The 22,186-nt window shown below is 42.2% G+C and overlaps 2 protein-coding genes across 2 annotated transcripts in view; both read right to left on the bottom strand.

Moving 5' to 3' along the window:
• Nucleotides 1–391, bottom strand: part of LOC109962356 (regulator of G-protein signaling 6-like) — a 71,953-nt gene extending 71,562 nt beyond the window's left edge. Inside the window, exon 1 of the mRNA XM_020604024.1 lies at nt 317–391. The gene's annotated coding sequence lies outside the window, so the exon portion shown is untranslated. The remainder of the gene's footprint in view (nt 1–316) is intronic.
• Nucleotides 392–8,614: 8,223 nt separating this feature from the next.
• Nucleotides 8,615–22,186, bottom strand: part of sipa1l1 (signal-induced proliferation-associated 1 like 1) — a 70,549-nt gene continuing 56,977 nt past the window's right edge. The window contains 12 exon segments of the mRNA XM_020604087.1: nt 8,615–12,247; nt 12,981–13,059; nt 13,301–13,412; nt 13,794–13,964; nt 14,498–14,732; nt 15,264–15,432; nt 16,391–16,582; nt 17,687–18,174; nt 18,405–18,502; nt 20,654–20,787; nt 21,460–21,609; nt 22,014–22,186. The exon segment at nt 22,014–22,186 is cut by the window's right edge and continues 17 nt beyond it. Of these exon segments, the coding sequence (XP_020459743.1) occupies nt 12,104–12,247; nt 12,981–13,059; nt 13,301–13,412; nt 13,794–13,964; nt 14,498–14,732; nt 15,264–15,432; nt 16,391–16,582; nt 17,687–18,174; nt 18,405–18,502; nt 20,654–20,787; nt 21,460–21,609; nt 22,014–22,186 (2,145 nt within the window). The 3' untranslated portion in view covers nt 8,615–12,103.

Here is a 22,186-nt window from a genome sequence, read left to right as displayed (position 1 = left end):
AACACGCATATGGGTAGGCTAGATAGAGCCTACCGTACTTAACACTTCTAATAAATGTTAGATGGAGTAACAACATCATCTCTCTCTCTCTCTCTGGTGCGCACAAACACGCACACACCTCCGAAATACACAGTGCTGTCACAACACCCAGCCAGCACCCCGGTCCATCACTGATTACCATCGCATTACGGGGCACGTTAAAGCGCACAGAGCAACAGAAATTCACTCTTCCTTTAAGCATTTTAAGGCTGCCCTCTCTATCTCCATTCATCAGCTCATCCCATCTCCTTTAACCCCCTTCATTCCTCCTCCTTACCTCGGCGCCGGCTTCTCTCACGCTTGGAGCTCCGAAGCCAGTGAGTGGTCTCACCGAGCCACCAAAGCGCTGCGCACACACAGACACAGAGAGAGAGAGAGAGAGAGAGAGAGAGCTGTGGGATCAGAAGCAGCTGCTGCTCTCTCTCCCACTAACATACAGTCAGTCCTGGTTAGAGAGTGTGTGTCTTTGTTCTTGTAGCACAGGGCCAGAGGTTCAGGTAATAAGTGCCCTGGTTGATATCGCATCCTATTGGTACAAATTCCCAATCGAATTTGCAGTTCATCAAATGAGAAAGCCTGAAAGCAACATGCAACCTTGTAACTATGCCAACGTGGGTTTACCTGAATAGTGGAGCTGGTTAAGGTTATGGCTCAAAATCCTACCACACATTTGTCTATTAACTATATAACAAAAGCTATATTTAACAACTGTACACACTACACAATCTGCCTTTCATGTTGTTCATAAATACATGGACAATGTGTGGACAGTGTGCTGCAGATGAACTACTGTATGTCACCACTATGCTTCCAGTAAGACAAGTATTCCCAAGTATTTGAAAAGTACATTTACACAAGCACATTTTTAGAGTTTTTTTGTATTCAGAAGTACAGAAAATGGATCTCAAATTAAAACATGAACTGTATCTGTTGAACATGAAACTTTTCATAGCCGTGTGTCAGTTCGGTGGCCTTGTATTGTCATCCTGTGTTGTGTTTTTATTTTCAGCAGTGTTTGTGCAGTTGTATAAATGTGAAGCAACCTTGAACATTTACAGCATCAACCATTATAACCCCAACCATAAACAACATAACACCTGTGAACATTTTACCTTTGAGCTGATTCAGTGAAGAAATAAACACTGAGTTATAGTTTCGCATTTCCAGCGTGGGTTTTCAACCAGTGGTCTGTGGCCCAAAGGTGGTCCATGAAGGCATTGCAGGTAGTCCCTGATGATGTATTAAATAATGTAGTTTCACTGTAGGAAATTTTTTTAAGAGCATTTTTGTTCTATTTCTCCACCACTTTGCTCTAGGGCTCCACCTTAACTTGTTCGCAAGCTTTTCTGTCACCCAGTGATTATTTTAACCTAAAAAAGATTTAATTATACATAGCTGCAAAGTAAAGCATGAATGGATTCAAAAGTTGATTATTTCAGGATGGCAAAGATGTTTTTCTGAAAATTAGTTAGTCTTTCATTTAGTGCAACAAAAAGAAGGGAGGTTTTGTTGAGATAACAACAAACTCAACCTGTTATCCTGAGATAACTGGATAGAAAAACCCCTCTCAGCCTCCATGCTGCACCACACTTTCACATTGCTGAAACAAATACACCCACAAACATTACGATACCCACTGACTGTTCACTATTCTGCATTAAACCGTCCTTTTCTTTGCTCTTCAAATCTTGCACACATTCACCCTTCTTCCTTTTTTGTCTTTCTCTAATCTCCCCTAGTTTCTTGTCTTCCACACATGCAGGTTTAGCAGCTTTAAAGCAGGACGCCAAGGGCCCAGCAGATAAACTCTCAGCTGATGGAATCTTTTGGCCGAGGCACAGACACATCAAAGCATCTGATGTAATGATGGACTAAGGCAGGAAACTGGGTGCTTACTGTAGTCAGGGGCAGTTATACACTCCCACTCTATTTACTTGTGTGTGTTGGTGCCTGTGATCAGATCTCACAGTGAGCGTGTCAGCACACAGTTTATTAACATTGATTCAGGCTGCATGTTCACAGTGCTGGTGGTGGAAACTAAAAATATTTGCTGGCCTAATTCAATAGAACATTACTGGGACAGACAGTGAAGTGACATCACACTTCAGAAGACAGTTGTTTTTCTCGTTTTTCGCTTTCTCACTTTCATCTGTGCAAATGGGAAAATGGACATCAATATGCTCACAAATCAATACATGCACTTACCAGCTAACTGTCGTCAAAAACAACAGTGATACTAATGGACCGCTTGGGCCTGATAGATTGACATTCATACACACACACATCACCATCATCCTCCTCATCATCATCATCCCGTGGATGGAAACTACAGCCTCCACTCTGGCCCAACTGAATTATTGAGTGAACAGGAAGAGAAGATCCCACTGGGGTGTGTGAGTTAGTGAGCATGTTGTGTGTGTGTGTGTGTGTGTGTGTGTGTGTGTGCGTGTGCTTGCTGGTAAGTGGTTGGGTGGGGTTGCCCCACATTTGGTGCTGTTTTGCTGCTACATGCCTCTTAACATGTATTAACACCGTCATGGAGAACTGCCTATAATGAAAAGACAAGTCTTACTGGTTGTTAAAGGGTGCTACAATTGTAACACACGAGAAAGACGTCACAAGTCATGTACGTGTACAGCAAACCAGAGAACAAAAAAGCCTGTTCTTATTGGCTAGTATTACTTTCATAGGAAGAAAATGTTTTCCTGCAATCCGAGACGCTCACCTGCTGCTTCCAGGTAGTGTTATAGAAAACACATGACATATATGAGACTGAAGGACAAGTGAATTCAAAGAAAAGATTATTAATAAACAAGTAACATATGAATAAATAATAAATGATGATCAAAAGGATAGTACAGGGTTTACTTTCACAGCACACACACACACACTTGCACATCTATAAACATTAGCTGAACTCTTCCTAATTCTCACACTAAACTTCACAAAAATCAATTAAAGTAGCTGAGTGGAGTGGGAACGTCTGTCTGATAGCACCCTCCGCAAGAGCATTAGTTATGCATGATATAATTCAATGTAGCGCATTATCTGTATTCAACCAAGTCTCCATTAATACAGCAGAAGTAATGAATAATAATATTCTAACATTTAATATAAGTACACTAATGTGGTGTTAGTCTACTGAGGGTGCACGAAATAGAAGCTACTGAACAAACCGTCAGTGGGACTGTCTAAAAAAATACTGTTACAAAGAGAAACCAATTTTTTAAATTTGATGCTCTAATATGTTCTGGTTTAAATGTAAATATAGATTATAATCGATTTTTATAATAATCTCACACTGTCCTCACTGAGGGGGCTGCGCTAATTTTATTTTCATGCTATTTTGATAATTCTGCATGATATTGATGTCTTCTTGTCTATGTGGCGTCTGTTCTGTAGTGTTTGTCTATGTTATTTCTGCCTCGATGAAGACCTGGAGACACTTACTAATAATGCAAATGGGAGCTCAGCATCGTCACCAGTTTGATAAAACACCATCCATCAGTTTTCTTGGGGTGGTACAGTAATGGGGCCATCAAAATAGCCCAGATGTGCTTCCCCACCAGCTCCTCACTGGGGATCTGGCATTTCCACACCAGATGGGATACATAATTCCTCAATGTGTTCTGGGCCTGCCCACAGGAAATCCTTCCACTTGGTTGTGCACAGGCATCCCGGGGGCATCCTATTCAGATCGCCAACCCCTTAACTGGATCCTGTCAATGCAAAAGTGCAGCCCAGGGGATTGGTCCAGACACCCTGCAAAAGAATCTCATTTTAGTTGCTTTTATCTCCAATTTAGATCTTTTGGGTACAAGCCAAAGCTCTTGAGCTAAATCTACAGTAGGGGAGGTTGGGTGGGTGGAGGGAGTTTGCATATCAGGTGGGTGAACTACTGTCTGCAAATTAAGAGGTGAGTAACATGAGCTTTGGAGCTTTAATCCCTCATCTCACTAATATTTTCTACAAAATGAAAGCATTTTTATGGCAGGTGCACACTTACACAAAGTATTTGAGCCGATTTCTGTATCAGGTTTGTAAACCATTTTCCATGAGGCACTCTGCATCTTTGTTAATGGACTAATTAGAGCTTCTCATGATGCTTCACATCATGTAAAAAAACCGAGATCAAAAATAGAAATAGTGGAGATGTCAAACACATGTCTGTATGTGTGTCACTGCGACAGCCTGCTGACTACACAAACCCATCACAGACTGACAGGTATTGTGTAAACCCGTAGATCGCCTTAAAAGCATGGGGTGTTCTCATCTCCAGTGACAGCAAACAACAAAGCTCTGCCTTTGGAGAACAAAACACCTCTATTTTTACTGTCGCTCCTCTTTAAGTGCTTGATAAGAGCTGAGAGCCACACAGAGACACGAAGGCGTTGTGTGAGCTGCCGGAGTGTGTGGGAGCATCAGGCATCAAGGTTCTAAATGCATATATAAACTAGACAGCACTCAGAGAGCGCAGACCTCCGTCAGGGGGTGACTCAGTTTCCTCATAATGCCGTAAATGCAATATTCCAATGATAGAGTGACCCTTACAATATGACTGCGTGACCATGAAAACATTTGCTGGCATTTGGAATAATGCTGATATTATGTGTTTGAAAGTTATTCAAAAAAGTCCCTAACTCAGGGGATTTGTCTTTGTACGTGCTCAGCAGCCTAGCTGTGCACTTTGGCCACAAAGGGGCAGCACTCAGTGGTGAATAATATTTTGACATTTCTGTATCTAAATTATGACATGCATCAGTACCAAAATCTATACACAATCCATTAACTGATCTTTCTACAAGATGTAGACTGAACAACCAGCTGCTCTCAAGATTTAAACCACTTGTAGCCACACCCACTGCGCTCGGTCCTTCTTGATGATTGGGTGGTTGGTCTGCTGGAACCCCGTCGAGGCACTCCCTTTTCTGCAGGTATTCAGGAAATGCATTTGTCTAGTTGTTTTTAAACTTGATTTCTTAAATACTGATGGTCTAATTTTAAACCCGAGAGTTCATATGTAGCTCTTTGCTAATAAACTCTTAGAAACACAAAAGCTTTCCCCAACCAGATTTCAATTTCTTAGCAGCAAATCCTCAAAAGGAACCCCAGGTGATTCAGCCCCCGCTTTATCCACCACAGATGAGTAACATGTGGTCTCCTCTGCATTACACCTCTCCTCCTCTGTACTGACCTGCAGTGACTGCTGCGTTGACCTCAAACGTCGCTGCAGGTGGACAGACTGAAACAAGCACAGGTCAGTGCACAGCAAGCAGAGGCCTGCGGAAGGTTCTCTCAGCTGCAGTACACAGTGTACGAAGGTTAGTCTGATGTGATTCTTATAACAAATACATTTCAGAAAGCATTTGAACACCAAAGGAAGCCAAATTTTATTTGGAGAGTCAAAGCATTTCATCTATGGAAACCTCAGCAGAGATTTGTTATGTGTAATTACATACTCAGGTATATAAACAGTAGAATCTAAGTCTTAAGCTTTTAAAAATGAAACTTAAAAAAAAAAGAATCCATTTCTAAAGCTGTAAATACATTTCCATCTCAGATTTTCAGCCACTGTGGATGAAGCCCTTGAAGTGCTCAGAATAATCTGTTTCAATGACAACTGGGCAAATTTGGCTTTGGGGAAACCACTGTTTTGTCAACAAAAATCTTGTTTCAATAAATTTCATCTTGGATTTTCATTGCTTTTATCAAGCCTTGCCCACTTTTACACTTAAATTCAATGACAAGAGATCAAATGGATAGAAATAATAGTTTCTTCCCCCCATGGGGGTCACTCTGGTTAACAGTTAACTAAGGCTGAAGCAACAGGACTCGGCAACCACCACAGTGCAATAATTGTAAATAGCACCGCTACATGCACCCGGCTGATGGCTCGTAATGTGCATATATATATGTAAATAATGTTTATGCATACTGTGTCTCCTCCTTCTCCCCATGCTTCCCCTACCTTTGACTGCATTATTCTTTTGTTTAAAACACAATGAGAGCCTCTGTGCCGGAGATGAATTCCTTGTATACTCAAACATCTCGATTCTAATTCTGATAGAGGAAAGAAAAGCAAAACAATAAGACACAGCAAACAAAACAACAAACACACACTGGGCAGGTTGATATGGCCAGTGACTGCTCATCAGGAACATACAGCTACAGAGCCAAGGATACCTGCAGAAAGGTACAGGGTGAGAGAAAGGCAGGCAGAAAGATCATTGGTCAGATAAAGTGACATCAGGGTAGAAGGTGGACGGACATTTGACAGCGTGGGAAAGCAGATGACTGACAGAAAGTGATCTAAAATTAACAGCCCACGTCAATCCACTGTGGTCAAGCAGAATGCGAGGGAAGAGATCTTCCTTACCGGACTTTCACTTAAGCTTAATTAGTATCACAGTGGCTTGATTTTATACTAGTTTAAATAAAGCCAGTAGCATCTTTTCACTTTTGAAAGTGCTTTGTCAGGGATTTTCTGCAGTGGCTACCAGTTATATTGTCCAAGGAAGGTAATTCATACTCACACAGATTAAATATTTATGACATCAAAATCAAACAGTACTGTTTGTTGTGCAGTCTTTAAAGGTTGAATTATTATGTTGTGTCATCCAGTAAGAAAAGTGTTAAATTGTGTTTCTATCATCTCCAATCATCTCTTTCAGCAGTGCTGTGTGATAAGTAGCTGGTAGGTGAAGTGGTCTGTGGTTCTGGCTTTGAGAGCAATTAAAGTGCAATCAGGTGAATCAGTGGGATAAGAGAACAACAGGAGCCTGAGGCTGCCACAGTCCAAATCCCAGGCCCTCTGCTCACTATCTAGCCGCACACTGCAAGATACAATCAGACAGAAGCTCTGCAGGAGAGTAATGTGAAAACACTTCCCCTCTGACTTAACTATGAGCGACCATGTGGACATTTTGACAAAATACACTATATTGTCAAAAGTATTCTTTCGTCTGCCTTCACATGCACGTGAACTTGACTAACAACAGATTCTTAATCCATAGGGTTTAATATGATGTTGGCCCACCCTTTGTAGCTATAACAGCTTCAACTCTTCTGGGAAGGCTGTCCACAAGGTTTAGGAGTATGTTAATGGGAATTTTTGACCATTCTTCCAGAAGAGCATTTCTGAGGTCAGACACTGATGTTGGACGAGAAGGCCTGGATCACAGTCTCTGGTCTAATTCATCCCAAAGGTGTTCTATCGGATTGAGGTCAGGACTCTGTGCAGGCCAGTCAAGTTCTTCCACACCAAACTCACTCATCCATGTCTTTATGGACCTTGCTTTGTGCACTAGTGTGCAGCAATGTTGGAACAGGAAGGGGCCATCCCCCAACTGTTCCTACAAAGTTGGGAGCATGAAATTGTCCGAAATGTCTTGGTATGCTGAGGCATTAAGAGTTCCTTTAACTGGAACTAAGGGGCCAAGCCCAGCTCCTGAAAAACAACCCCATATCATAATCCCCCCTCCACCAAACTGTACATTTGGCACAATGCAGTCAGACAAGTACTGTTCTCCCGGCAACCGCCAAACCCAGACTCGCCCATCGGATTGCCAGAGAAGCGTGATTCGTCACTCCAGTGAACACGTCTCCACTGCTCTAGAGTCCAGTGGCGACGTGCTTTACACCACTGCATCCGATGCTTTGCATTACACTTGGTGATGTAAGGCTTGGATGCAGCTGCTTGACCATGGAACCCCATTCCATGAAGCTCTCTACACACTGTTCTTGAGCTAATCTGAAGGTCACATGAAGTTTGGAGGTCTGTAGCTAGTGACTCTGCAGAAAGTTGGCCACCTCTGTGCACTATGCGTCTCAGCATCCGCTGACCCCGCTCTGTGATTTTACATGGCCTACCACTTTGTGGCTGAGTTGCTGTTCCCAATCGCTTCCACTTTGTTATAATACCACTAACAGTTGACTGTGGAATATTTAGTGGTGAGTAAATTTCATGACTGGACTTATTGCACAGGTGGCATCCTAACACAGTACCATGCTGGAGTTCACTGAGCTCCTGAGAGCGACCTATTTTTTCACCAATGTTTGTAGAAGTGGTCTGCATGCCTCAGTGCTTGATTATATACACCTGTAACCATGGAAGTGATTGGAACACCCGAATTCAATGATTTGGATGGGTGAGTGAATACTTTTGACAATGTATGTTTAAGTAAGCAAGAGATTAGAGTGCAGAGACACAGACAGCACCACAAATCAATACAGCACTTATTTATTTCATAAACTTTAATACTGTGATCACTGCAAATGTCTTTTTCATAGTTTTACATTTTACAAAGACAATGGATCTGAGATGTAAACAGTATTTTTAATTCTGCAAAACTTCTGGTCCTCTTGAAATTGTGTGCTTTAGTTTCAGTCAGAGCTGATCATATTACTGTCTGATCCATCAGAAGGAAACAAAATGGATCAGCGTTCGCTGTGATTGATCTGTGCGAAACCTTCCTTCCCTGATGCAGTCCCTGACTTGATTGAAAACTAGCATCCCTGTAGTACAAACAACATCCCGTCTGCTTTTCTGATCAGTGGCGCCTAAAGAAAAGGAGGCTTTTTTTTTCTTTTAAGTGAATAAAGTCAAGCACCTTCCTTTGTTTGTCAGGAACCGCACCGGCAGGAAACCTACAGAGCAACGTCTACACAATATTGCACAGGAATGGATCAGTTCACCCAGTTCACAATGCAACCCCTTATATAAAACATTGTGCAAAGGATCTCGAAAAGAAGATATTACAAAATGAACATCTGAACATGTGCACTTTCACATTTTCCATATCCTTCTGAAAAACAAGAAAACCAAACTATATGTATCGTAAAATAACTCAGGCAGGAAAAAAAGGAACTCAATTTTGTGTAAATGTGTGTCTATGTCTTTGTATAAGGTTGACAACTGTATCTAACATCCAACTTGATGCACACTTTTAAAGATGCGAGCAAAACATCTGCACTGCACAGTTTGTCATTTGGCCATACTTCAGTTGAAATACAAAAAACTAGAGCACTTTCCATATACAATAAAATACAAAACATTACCTATTAGTCATCATTTAAGCAACAAAATAGTCCTGGATGGGAAACCAGTGTTCATGGCAAACAATTTACAGTCAAAACTCTAACTAGGGAACATTTCTACCTAGATGACTCATCTGTTGCGACGATTTTCAAGGCTTCACATTATTGCATGGCTTTAACAACTGGCCAACTTGTTTAACTGTTCAATCAAATCTTCTCACCAAACAAATACTCGACTGTTCACTGGTATCTTCACCATCCACGCAGACTCACACAAGATTCTTAAAACAGAACCTAGAGTCCACGTGTCTCCCTGCAGAGCGGGCATGTTAGCCATTTGTTTATATTCTCTTTACATTCAGACCATGTGCTGTTTTGTGCTATCAGCTGCAGGGCTTTTAAAAGATGCTAATTTTATTTTAAGGGATTCCAGAAGGAGGAGTTTATTTGATAGTAAAAGACAGGGCAGTAAGGCTCACACCACTATTGTGAACAACGGTTTCAATGTGCACGCTCACATTAGTGACGTGAAATAACCCCAGCACTCCTGTAGTCGTGTCTGACACCCTAGCAGCTTGAGTTGTAGCCAGCTTTGTGATTTGGAGAAACATTTGTTTCTATTACTCTCTTATCACAGGGGCCATCTGGTCCAAATGATATGCTGCATGTAAGTGACTGCAAAGACGCACACACCCAAACGCATTTCCATACACTTCTCACACTCTTGCTGCTTGTTCTAATTGTGTTCAATAAAAATATTTATCAGAACAAGAGGAGGGCTGAAGCCTCGCAGCAGATTCCCCAGACAAACATTTATGAGGTCCAGTCTACAACTGTGAGGATGAACTTCATTAAAAAATAATAAAGTGAGTGTGTGAGAGTAAGTGAGTGTGTTACCAGGTGTTTGTTTTTCAGGATGAAGAAGAGCAGCCTTTTTTTTATTTTATCTGTTCACCAGGTGCTGTTTCAAAGGCACATCCCTGCTCTGTCTGGGAGTAAATGACCAAAGTGAGTGAGTGTAGGCACAGCTGGATAGACCGATGTACATTCACACAATGACAACGCACACTGCCACCGGTACAGTATGTTCTGTGGCTCCCTCTTGTCATGGTATTTTAATCCAAGTAATTTTTTCTAATTACTTTCTCAAAAGATCCTCATTGTTTTAACAAATACTGCACCTGAGGAAAACTAGATGTTTGAAGTTATGCACTGACAATACACACACACACACACACACACACACAACCAATACAAGTACACCTAAAATCCGCTCCCTTTATCAAAAATCAACCTGTGATTGTCTCTCAGGCCTGGCTCCTGATTATTCTTCCTGTCCTGTGTGTTTATGTGGCCTCCCAGCCGATGTCTGACTGATTGCTGCAGAGGCGTTGGAAAAGTACAGTGACTGGCAGCACATTTAGTAATCATGACATTTCCACTGGTCATCACTAGAGGGCACTGTAAGCAATACGACGGCAGGCTTGGGCACCACAAAATACAACAATACAAAATAAAAAGCATATAGTCGGGCTATAGCCAGAATTAAGAAACTAAGCCATTTAAATAATATAGCTAGAGACTTTTCTCTCGAGGAACTAAACACTGATGTCAGTTGTACTGTACGAATAGAACAACTTATTTATTGGAATTATAATACAAGGAAATAAATTAACCTGGGGGGAAAAAAACCCTCAACTTTTCCCTCCCAAAAAGATCTGTCATTTATTATCAGTGGGCTTTCTGTATTCCTGAAAGTGGGAGAAATAGCATCTTCTCTTTTCTTTTTCCCAAAGCATGGAGTTCAGTGGAAAAAGACAGAGAGGCTCTCGTGCAGCAGGAAACGCTGTCCTACAAGTGTAACCCTCATCTTTTCCAACATCAAACAAAGCAAACAGTCCATTTGTGCGGGAAAAAGACAGGAGTCCTGACTTCCTATTGCTTTTAAGACATAATTTAAGATGGACCATAACACTCTGGATATCAGTCTTGCTTTATGGCTCCACTTGTCAATGGCTTCTAAATGTACTCCTCTGTCAGACACTGGATTGTGCTGTTCAAACAAATAGGGTGCCATAATCCAGATCTTTGTGACACATTGGAGAAAAAGAAGAAAAATAAAATAAAGAAAAATGTAACTGTACAAATCCAGGTTTCTGTCTGTTGCTGGCTGACATAAATACAGCCACACTGGCTGTTCAGAGGTTTCAGCTTTGAGGAACGTAAACACAGCCACTAGCTTATTTACTCTCCATTTGCATGTGACAAGAATAAAAAGCCCACCTTTGTCCAGTGGTCATGTGGCTTTAGATCGACTTTGTGTGTGTTTGTGTTGCAGCGAACACCGAGTGGTTGGGCTGGCACGTTTGTTGCGAACCTGTCTGACTTTGCCTGGCAAATCAGAGATTTCCTGCTACTCTCTGCTGTGGCGGGTTCAATTTGGGGCAAGAGACTTATGTCACGTTTCAGAGAAGCCAGGCAAAGGTATTAAAAAGGAACAAGGGGAAAAGGGCAGGTATCTACTGTAGATTGTACTAAAAACAGCAGCACATCCACTGAGAGAAAATGTCAGGGGGAAGAGGAGATTGTTTATGTTCACCTCTGGCATGACTGGTGAGGCAAAGTCAGCCCCTTCAGAAAGAGACAGGAGAAGATCCTTCTCTGTTAGCAATTCTTTGAAGATGATTTTGGCAGAGCAAGATGATTCAGCAACACCCTCATGGTCCCACAGGAAAGCAGAAGTCAGTCCTCCAAAATCTGTGAAATGACACCCATTTTTCTTGAGTCTCGTCCTGAGAGGTTTAATAGAGGGTCTGTGGAGACAGAGACCATTTGGAAACAACAGCCCCTGATGTATGAAGCCAAAGGAAGATGATGTAAAGGTTCAGGATCAGGTCAAATGAACCTAACAAGTCTCCATTTTTCTTGTGCAGTTTCTTGTCAGTGTCGACGCCTGCTGCCTCTCCTTCCAGACTGTGTGCCGATGTATGTGTGCGTGGGTGTCTGAGTTCAGATGTGCAAGTGGGAGTTAGTTCATGTCGATGGTGTTAAAGACCCACTCTGTGAACTTCTTGAGCTTGGCAGCAGAGGTCTGGGATTCCTCCTGCAGTCTCTGGTTATCCTCCCAGAGCCTCTTGATCTGACCCTGAAGACGGACCTTTTCTTCACGCTCCTGTGAAGATGGAAGAAACTTGAGTAAAATTAATTAAACCCTTTTTAAAGCAGTTGGGAAAATGCCTTAGAATGAATGTTTTACTGGTATCAATCCGTTTCATTGTTACCACGAGTCCCAGCTAGACAGAATTTAAGGGTGTTGTGGGTAGACTGCATCAGTTGACAGTGTAAACCCACCAAAAGCACAACGGACTTACTGTAAATCCCTAGTTGGGTGCATGAATGCAATCAGTGATGCTACATTTAGCCATTTTATGAAAGGTGGAGACAAACTGGAAGAGTCTGTACAAAGGGAGGGGAACCATTTGAATCCATTAGTTAAATTATTCCAAAGGGCTAAGTTTTCCTTCTTCCAGGTGATTTGAAGAAAAACAAATCTTTTTGTGATTGCAATGAATCCTGACTCAACAGTTAACAAGCAGCAGCAGATGGGAGCCAAAACCCCAGTGGTGACACTCAACTAATAAATTATTTATTAACACCCCTGTTCCCTGTTCCACTTTATGCAAATCAACCAGTGGCTTCCTTTTTCACTCCTGCTGGCAACTGAATAAAAAACACACAATAATCCTGAAACACAACACAGAGTAGTAAAACATGGTACGGTATACATGCACACAAATGCTCTCGCACACTGCTGTGAAATTAACTGGAACTCCGTGCACACCTGTGTGAGGTACATATGTACTGTATATACATGTATGCAAATATGTTTGTGTGTTCTGTCCCACCTTCTTTAAGTCCTCCTGGAGCATCTTCACCATGGCCTCCAGTTTAGTCACCTTCCTCTCCAGCCCTATGTGACCCTCACTGTGGAAAGGAAAGAAACAAACCCTGTTCATAACCCACTGAGCATTAGAGAGTTTAAACTGTCTAAGAGGTAACTAACCACAATTAGCTTCACAGGTTAGTCTGCAGCAGGCTCACATTTACCATCTCTAGTTGGCAGCAAAATGAACAACCTGCAGTTTTCAGGCCACTTAATGTTTCTGGAGTATTTCTTGTGAGAGGGCAGGTCAAGTCATTAAGTCTTAATAGCGTATGATGTTACCTAGAAGAAGGCCGAGACAGTGGAGCAGGCTGCAGATCTATGTGAGGCTGTTGGGGACTGGAGGCCCCGCTGCTTCGGTGGTTTGGTTCCCCAAACACATAACTTCTCTGGACTGGAAGAAGATAAAAATGGACTAAGAAAACATGACCATGTTACAACATGGAGAACAAAGCAGCAGTTATGGGCAGATGCAGAATTAATTTAAAAAAATGCCCACAGGAGCCTCTAACTGAAAACAAAAGTCGATTAATTGTGTAACATACAGAAGCTAGAATGGCAAAAGTCTACATTATAAGACGCTAGAATGGCAAAAGTCTACATTATAATAACAAGTGTTATCACAGGAATAGCCCTCAATTCAATTAACTATTTCATGGCCATACTGAATTTCTTGAAATTAAAATCAAGTGCTTTATTGTGAACTTGTGTTTGTGCAAAGGAGACAAACTACACTCAAAGACAGACATGTGCAGTTATTAATAATTGGCAGTACTGTAGTGTGTGTTTCTCTCGGTTTCAAAGGTACTGGCCACATCCACCAGGTGTGTCCACTCTAGAGGACTGTCCCTGTCTGTGGACGGGAGGGGCATCAGCTCCTGAGGGAGGGGTCCACGGTGACGCTCCACTAAATCCACCAGTGATGTGTCAGATGCAGAAAGATCACCTAGAAACAGAAATTAAGGTGTAGAAAGAACAGAATGTTCATATTCTATAATGTTTCTATTATTATTATCACCATTTCTGGTCAGAAGGGGGCAGCAGATACACATGTGGAGCTTCAGCCAAATCAGAACTGTCTCATATCCTTTCAGTTTATTCAAGTTATTTTTAATCAACAAACCACACATGTTCCTGTGACGGTATATACCTCCTGCACCAATTTCATTCCATATATAAAAATACCCACATAACAAAGAATTACAAAATAATGTGTTTTACAAATAGACAAAGAACTTAAAACCATCTTTTCCTCTAGTTATTACAATTAAAGTGCAGATCCTAGTAAAATGTAAGATCCAGAACAGTACAGAAATATTATGAGGCGTACTACCTGTAAGCAAACCATGTAGTCTCAGGTACATTTCAACCATATCCATTTTTTGTATACAATATTTACTTAATGATTTAGTTTTTCCATCTCAAATGTATTTCTAACTCTATGGGTAAGACGCTGACAGGCTTTCTCTAAAGTCTTACCATGGAGTTTGACACCCAGCTTATAGGAGGGCCGTCGAAGAGGCACGCCACGGGTGGTGGGTGAGCGTGGGAGGGTGGAGCAGCTGAAGAGAACATCAGCGCCAAGTGTCGGCTCAATTACTGAGTCAGTCAAAGACGGAAGCCTCTGGCCACGATAGATGCTCTCATCTGACAGGGTACGATGGAGCGATCGACGGCGGGTGAGAGGCTGGCTCGGTGGAGATTTTTGTCCATGCTGCAGGAGTTACAGGTGATCAGATTACAGGAAGTGGAAGTGCTTTTGTAAGGTTACTAAAACACAGAATCTGACACCATGCATTATGTGGGTGAACACCCGTATGGAGACCAGGAGCATCAATGCTTGGGTGTGGGAAAATCTCAAATTACTACCATTTTTATTCTATTTGTTTATGCAATTTACAAAAAGGCCAAGGAGAAGCCGATAAGGAGAAGCCTCTTGACGTTTAAAATGAACCTCCCTAATAACAAAGGTTTATTTGAAAGAGACAGTGAATACCTTCAGAGAGTGCCGTATCTGTATCAGATGCAAAAACATGACTTGATTTTGAATCAATGCAATCAGTATTTTCCCAAGTTGTTTTTAAATAACTTTCCAGCAGGTATTAATTGAAATTTGAAAGCTGTACAAACACAGCTAGTAGTCGTTTCATGTCCAGGAATTATTTGGTTGTTGTGTATACTTCTATGAACAGGTTTTAACAACAAGATTCACAAACATAAGCATAAACTTTACTTGCAGAAGTACCTTTTCCTTATGTCTGCGTGATGCTGGAGGGCTGTCTGGGGCACTGTGTCTCTTCACATCTTCCTCCATAGTAGATTTAGCATGAGGTTGAGGGGAGTGCATGTCTCGAAGAGAGGGCCTGGGTGCTGGTGTTGGAACAACCTCCACTCCACTCTCTCCTGGAGACTTCCTGTGAACACAGACACAAAAAGACATGAGTTAGGCTTTGTCCAATGCATAGTTAATGTGTTATCCCTACATTCTTAGAATAATACTGCGAGATGATAGAGATACGTGATCACTCCGCTTCAGCAGTAGAGCTTTTCATAAATTTAGTCAGTTACTATTAGCCCTTTGTTGTAATACGCTCTTCAGCCACAAGGGGGTATCCAAGTAGTGTGCATATTATTACTACCAAAAGACATCCATAGGGAAGCACAGTGGGTGGACAAGTGATGGGATCAAAAGCAGTCTTGTACAGCAGCCCTGCAATAAATACCATCATTGCTAGCAATATGTGTCACCACATTATAAATATAAGGATGCAGCAAAGAGCATTTTGCAGTGTGATAAAATCACACTACAAACTGTTCTATCATCCCCTCTGACACAGACTCAACCATAAATGCACCATTATAAACTTCATAAAATGTAATATTAAATAAGGGCTACTTGCAATTATGAATTCTACTGTACAAGTCCTCATATTCATTAGTCTATTCATTGCAGGAACTGCTAGGTTTATAAAAGCAGTTTTTGCTAAATGGGACTGCTGATTTTGGCCATGTGCACCTGACACTGTTTTGAAAAGCCTGGATTTAAAAGAACAACTCTTGACTTTAACAATAGCAGACACAAAACCAAGCAGGGGCCTTAGTTCAGCTGATTCAGATTGTCCGAAACTATAACAGTGACAAAGGACACCATCATTGACTTCTTATGTAACTTCTGTGGTAAATGTCAATAAAGTGCACATACCACAGCTGTGAAGAAACTGAATTCTGAGATGACATATATATGAAACTATCACCCCTTTGAGCAAAGCATTTAAAACTTAATCTCTAGCACAAACTGTATAAGCATAAACTGTATACATTTCAATCTGTGAGACGTGCAGCTACATTTAAAGTATGTGGGTCCGTCCTTACTTGCGTGTGTCTCCAAAGTCGACAGAATTGATGGTGGAGCCAGGCTTCCTCCAGCCAATCAGGTACTTTGACTGGGCTCCCTGACGGGGGTAGAAGCTCTTAGGCCCTGGGGACACTGAGGACTGGGATGAAGGAGATGTGGCAGAAGATGATGATGACGACTCATCTCTGGGGGAGCTGTGGCCCGAGTGCCTGGTGGTGATGGGACAGAGAGAGAGAAACAGAGCAGAGATAGAGGTGTTATTCAGAGCAGTGCCCCACAAGTCAGCTTAGGCGCCAATGTAACAAAATAACATGATAAGGCAATGATGGGATTTTTATGATCTCAATATTGTTCAGAGGGGAGGATCTAAACTTTTTTACCACCTAAGAAACCAAATTTGGTCTTGGGTCAAGCATTAATAAAACATCTAATGTAACATTCTCATCATCTATGAATTTCCATGGAGGCAATATTGAGTTCTAAATGAAAAACTATACAAAGTATCAGCTGCAGTCAAGACAATCCTGGAAACCTCATTCCCTTCTGACAAAACATAATTGTAGCTCAACAGCTGCCCAGTTGACGAAGTGCAACTCTGAATGGGTGAATTACGACTTTCCCAAACACGAAGAGTGGTACACTGGAGTTCTCTCTGTTCTACACACCAATTCAGCTTTGAAAAGATAAGAGGGAGTTAAAATTACTCCCACACTTGGCGTCCAGGAAAGAGATGTTGAGAGGGTCTAATGAGGGTTCTTCTTGGGAGAAGAAATATTGTCTTGACTAATGAAAATTTATTTAAAACAACACAGTGACTGTGTTTGCCGTCTGACTCAAGTGCTGATCACATCAACCTTGGGCTCAGTCGTGCCTCTTTGTGACCTTTATGATGAATAAGAAGTGTTTGAGCAAGAAATTGGGTAACTTTATATTTGCGCAATATTGGTGAGAAACACCAAAACTAAATACATTTTTTGGTTGTAAAACAACTCCACAAGGTACATTGAAAGCACTGGTTCACAACCTTGTTGACTGTTCTCAGATTGTTTGAATCGAGCACTTTCGAAAAAAGCACAGCTTTGAGAAAGGTGGGACATAATAAACATAGTAGAAATGTTTTATATATTTCTGTGTTAACTTGATAATCATATCATTACACCTCAAATTTATCTTGCGACTCCACAAGGGCTCCCATCTTCAGATTTGGACTCACTTCCTTAAAGCATAGCTTCATGTTTTGCACAGACACAGTAACAACTGCTCCCTCTCTCACACCAACACAGACAAATCACTACAAATGCACACGGACAGACCTCGAGTGTGATCCAGCTTCACTCAGACTGTAGGTGCTGCTGTCTCTAACAAGAAGGTGAGTAGGTGGGCTCCGGCCTGTCACGTCCAGGCTCCTTTCTCCTGGAGGGCCTGGGGACTCGGCAGCAGCAGGTGACCTCTCGAGCACCCTACGGCCTCCCTCAGTCGGACTGTGCCATGGAGATGCTGACCGTTCTCTGCTCTCTCTGCTTCCACTGGTAGCCATCAAGGAGGTGGCGCTACCATGATGAGAGTGGGGGTGAGCGTGGTGCGGGGCTCCGTAAGAGCTGGTGTCAATGCCGCTGTCGGCCGACGCCCCCTGGAGATAGCCTCCTCCTCCCAAGCCATTGGGCTCTGTGTCTCCCTTATCACCGCTGGAACCTCCACCAGCTCCCAGTTCATACCATTTATCACTGTCGCTGTGCCCCCCACTGGAAGCTGTGCTGGATAGTGTGTTACTGCTGGAGTGACCAGAGTAGGGGCCGTCCGACTGCAAGCACAAACAAAGTGGAAGTGCGAGGGAGGTTCCCATGTTAGTGAAAACATCCATGTAATATTGACTACAATACTATTAGCTATGATAACAGAATGCACTTTAAACCCCCTGACGGCAAAGACTCAAAAGCCCTTAACAAAAAACAAACAAGTCACCTGTGCACCAGACTTTGGGAAGAATGAGCTTCAGGGGATTTAAACTGTGAGTAAAGATTAAAGCCTGACCTGGCTGCCCTTCTTCGGGGATAGGTGGATGACCTGCTCCTGCCTCTGGATGCGGGGAGCACCTGAGTAGCCTTGACCAGATTTGGAGACTGGGGCTTCTGCAGTAGATAGACCACAACACACAGCTGGGGTTGGTGATGCACATTAGGCATGCAAAAACCCTGTGGTGCAAAATGCTGACTTGTTGATGATTCCACAGAGAAGTCGTTCCTCTCTCTGCTCATTTATGTGTATTTTGCTGCTACAGCACTCATGCTTCCAGGAGCATCATAACACTTATAGTGTTTTCATTCTGCCTCTGCTGTGTCCATGAACAAAAACCCAGATCAACAACAAACCCAACAAACATCAAAACAGAAATCTGTCCCCAGACAGTCTCAGCTGACTTTGTTCGTTCTGGGCAAGATGCGCTGTATGAGATGAAGCATGCATGTGTCCTGAATCAAAACTCTGGGTATAAGTGGGTCTGTTGTGTAACTGACTAGCTGTTATGCAACAAGACACACAGTAGGGAGCTAATGACCAAAGGAGGCATCATAACATCTGGCGGGGTGAATCTTGCAATGCAGTGAACATCTCACACAGTATCTCACTTAGAATATTCATTATTCTGCATAGTTTTCATTGCACAGTGGCCCAGAGCTCTCTGCACTAATGGAATAGAACTGCATATGTGCATTTCTGCTTGAGTGCCTATATATACACACACACACACACACACACATGCAGTAGTTTACTGTACATGACTACACATTTCTGTGTAATACATTGTTGTTTCTTGAGGACTTGTTAGATATGACTGGTTAATCAAACGTCTTGGTATGAAAAGTCTGACATCTCCCAGCACCTTGCATTAAGGTGTGCACTCCCGTAGTACACATGAAACAAACAAAAAACAAAACAAAAACTCTTAGGGTAGTTAAAGGTTGATGTGCAATTATAGCAATATCATGAGAAAAGCTATTTTCTGCATCTCACCACCCAATGCATGAATTAATCATAAACCTGCCACAGGATATCAAAACAAATGGAGCAAATGATGTGTTAAGTGGTAAACGCAGCAGAAACACTTGATGCAATAATTACTCTAATGCCAAACCCTGTACATGCTCCATTAAGAGCCAAGTTAATGTCTTGTTTGTGTATGACAGAACTTGAGACAAAAAGAGCAAAAGTGAGTGTTCTGCCCTCTGCGTGACTTGTGTTATTTCTGAACTAAGCAGAGCCACATCATCACTGCTGAAGACTAGCAGGTCAAAGGGTGATTTTGTGAGGAAGAGGGACAGACAGAACCTGAAACCACAGAGACAGCAGAGTGGAGTTGTAGGGCCGGACACTTGGCTGACTTAGCCTGAGCTGGCCCGGCTTGCTTTGTTCCACCCTGACCAAGTCCTATAAACAACCACAAAATGAAAGACTATGGCCTTTCGCTGTGACTGTAGCAGTCAGGAACAGGTTGAGGGCATGGCTGAAAGTAGGCTGGTCAACAATCAACTGAAGCAACATCCTGCTGGGAATCAGAGGAGTGTGTCGTTTCTGTGGCCTTCAGAGACTGAGCTGGAAAGATGGAGAAAATTCCCCGGTTCTCTCCCTAATTAAATGAAAGCCAATGTGCAAAAGCATAAAAAAGGAGGTGGGCTAGCTGTGTTAACAGAAAAGAAAGCGGTTACTCCCCATTCCTTCTCCTTAAAAAACAGAGTGACAGAGTAAAGTGACAGAAAAAAAGTCAAATACAGTAATCGAGATCACTGTTATAGCACCTGCCTTTCACCCCTTTCATTAAATAACTCTTTCCTTTTTCTGTTTGTCTCATTATCTTCCCACCTTTTCGTCTGTTTGCAGAGACATTTAAACCTTCTCTGTGAAGGCAATATAACTCACAGCTGGCTGAGTAGGAGGAAGAGATGGGGGAAATAAAGGGAAGACAAGTGCTGTTTAGAGGCCGTGTGGATGCTGTCAGAGTTGGTATCTCAGCAGTGAAAGAAGCTGCTGCAAAAAAAGAAAGTGTCACAGGGACATGGAGGCACACAAACACCGATATGGATAACCATGGATGATTTCTTCCCTCTCCTGTGCCCCCTTGCTATTCAAAACCACAGTGCACATTCCTCCCAGAACATATATGGGTACACAGGCAACCAAAACCCGACATTTATAACGTTGAAAACATAAAAATCTTGTCACAAATTTAAATTTTATGCACTTTTCTCTTACTGTATTAACTGTATTATTTTCTCTAAGTTTTTCACCTGTTGACCCTCGTTCTGCTCCTCCTCCTTCCTCCATTCTTGACCAGTTGGAAGTGGACTTTCCACCTGACCTGCCCTCTCCATCGGCCTCTCGTCTTTCTGTAGACATTGGAGAATGACGGCTGCCTGCAAACCTGGAGAATGAGCACACATGGACAAAGTCTGAAAGAATACTTTTGGCTTTTCTATCAGCTAAATGTGCTATTGCACTCATTAAAAGTGCAGTGCTAGAAAAGACAGAATAACATAATGCACATTATACATTTTGCCATCAACTGTGGTGGGTGAAAGATTTAAAAAAGAGGCACTGTCAAAAGCATTATCAGACAATGACACAAATGCAAGCACCTCACTCTCCTACACTAATGGCGTACAGTGATGCAACTATCAAATTATTACATTTGAAGCCAAATTTTGCTATAATGGAAAAAACATACCATAAATTAACTGGACTCCCTAGGTTGGAATAAATCAGCTTCTTAAATGTACAGAACAACTAAATATTCTCATGAGGTGAGTCCAGTTGTTAATGAACATATTTTACACTCTCTAAAAGCAAAACCGATAAATACCCTGGCAACGAAATGCATCAATGGCAGTTCAATGACAGAGCTGACTAACTGCTGACCATGAAATAAACATGTTCTATTTGTTAATACTTACCAACAAAACAAAGAAAGAAATAAAAGCATAAAATGTTTTATGACCGAGAGAAATTTATTTTGTTTTGATACATCAGAGTTTGAATACAAATGCTCTTAATTAAGCCTATGCACAAACCATCCCCCTCTTCCCTTCTTCCTTACTGTTCAGGCATGGACTTCTGTCTCCAGTGAGCAGAGCTTCCAGAGGCGTCACTGGAACAAGACAGGTTGCTGGGAGAGCTTCGATTGTGAGGGGAGCGACCCAACGCCAGGGAGGAAGCCAGGCTGTAGCTTTCACTGCCCGGAGACATTCTGGTGTATGCACAAACACACATACACAGGAACCATGAGAATTTACAGGCAAATGGAAACGGGGGAAATAAAGGAAGATGAAATAAACAAAGCAAAGCATTGAAGAAGCAAAATGTCTTAAGCTTTTCCTTAAGAGGAAATCCCACTGATGGCTCCCCAGTTCCCACATGCTTTGGATGAAAGAAAAAAAAAATGTTATATTTGTAACTTTCTGCTTGAAAGTCAGCTACATACCCAGTGGCACTGTTGTATGCAATTTGTTGATTCACCAGCTGCTGAGAGTTCTAGCCTTCAAAAACTATACTTCCCCGTTTGTACTCTCTTTTGGAAACCTTTCCCTCCCTTCTGCTAATAAAAGTGTGGTTCTGCACTGATCCATATTTAAAAAGCCAACAGGTTCTAACCTCTTGGAGTCCATGGGTCGTCCATCACTACTGACACTGCGTGGAATGACTGCGCCCCTCTCCAGCCGCTCAGCTGACAGGGTCTTTCCCACAGAGCTACCCAGGCTGACGGCCCGGTTGGGTGTGTGGGGCTGTGGCGAGGCCGTCAGCGACTGCTGGGGGCTGCTGGACGT

The sequence above is a fragment of the Monopterus albus genome, unplaced genomic scaffold, assembly GCF_001952655.1.
Source record: "Monopterus albus unplaced genomic scaffold, M_albus_1.0 scaffold63.1, whole genome shotgun sequence".
In the NCBI taxonomy this organism is placed as follows: domain Eukaryota; kingdom Metazoa; phylum Chordata; class Actinopteri; order Synbranchiformes; family Synbranchidae; genus Monopterus; species Monopterus albus.
Note: the sequence above shows the minus strand (reverse complement) of the source record. Positions and strands in the feature narration are given on the sequence as shown.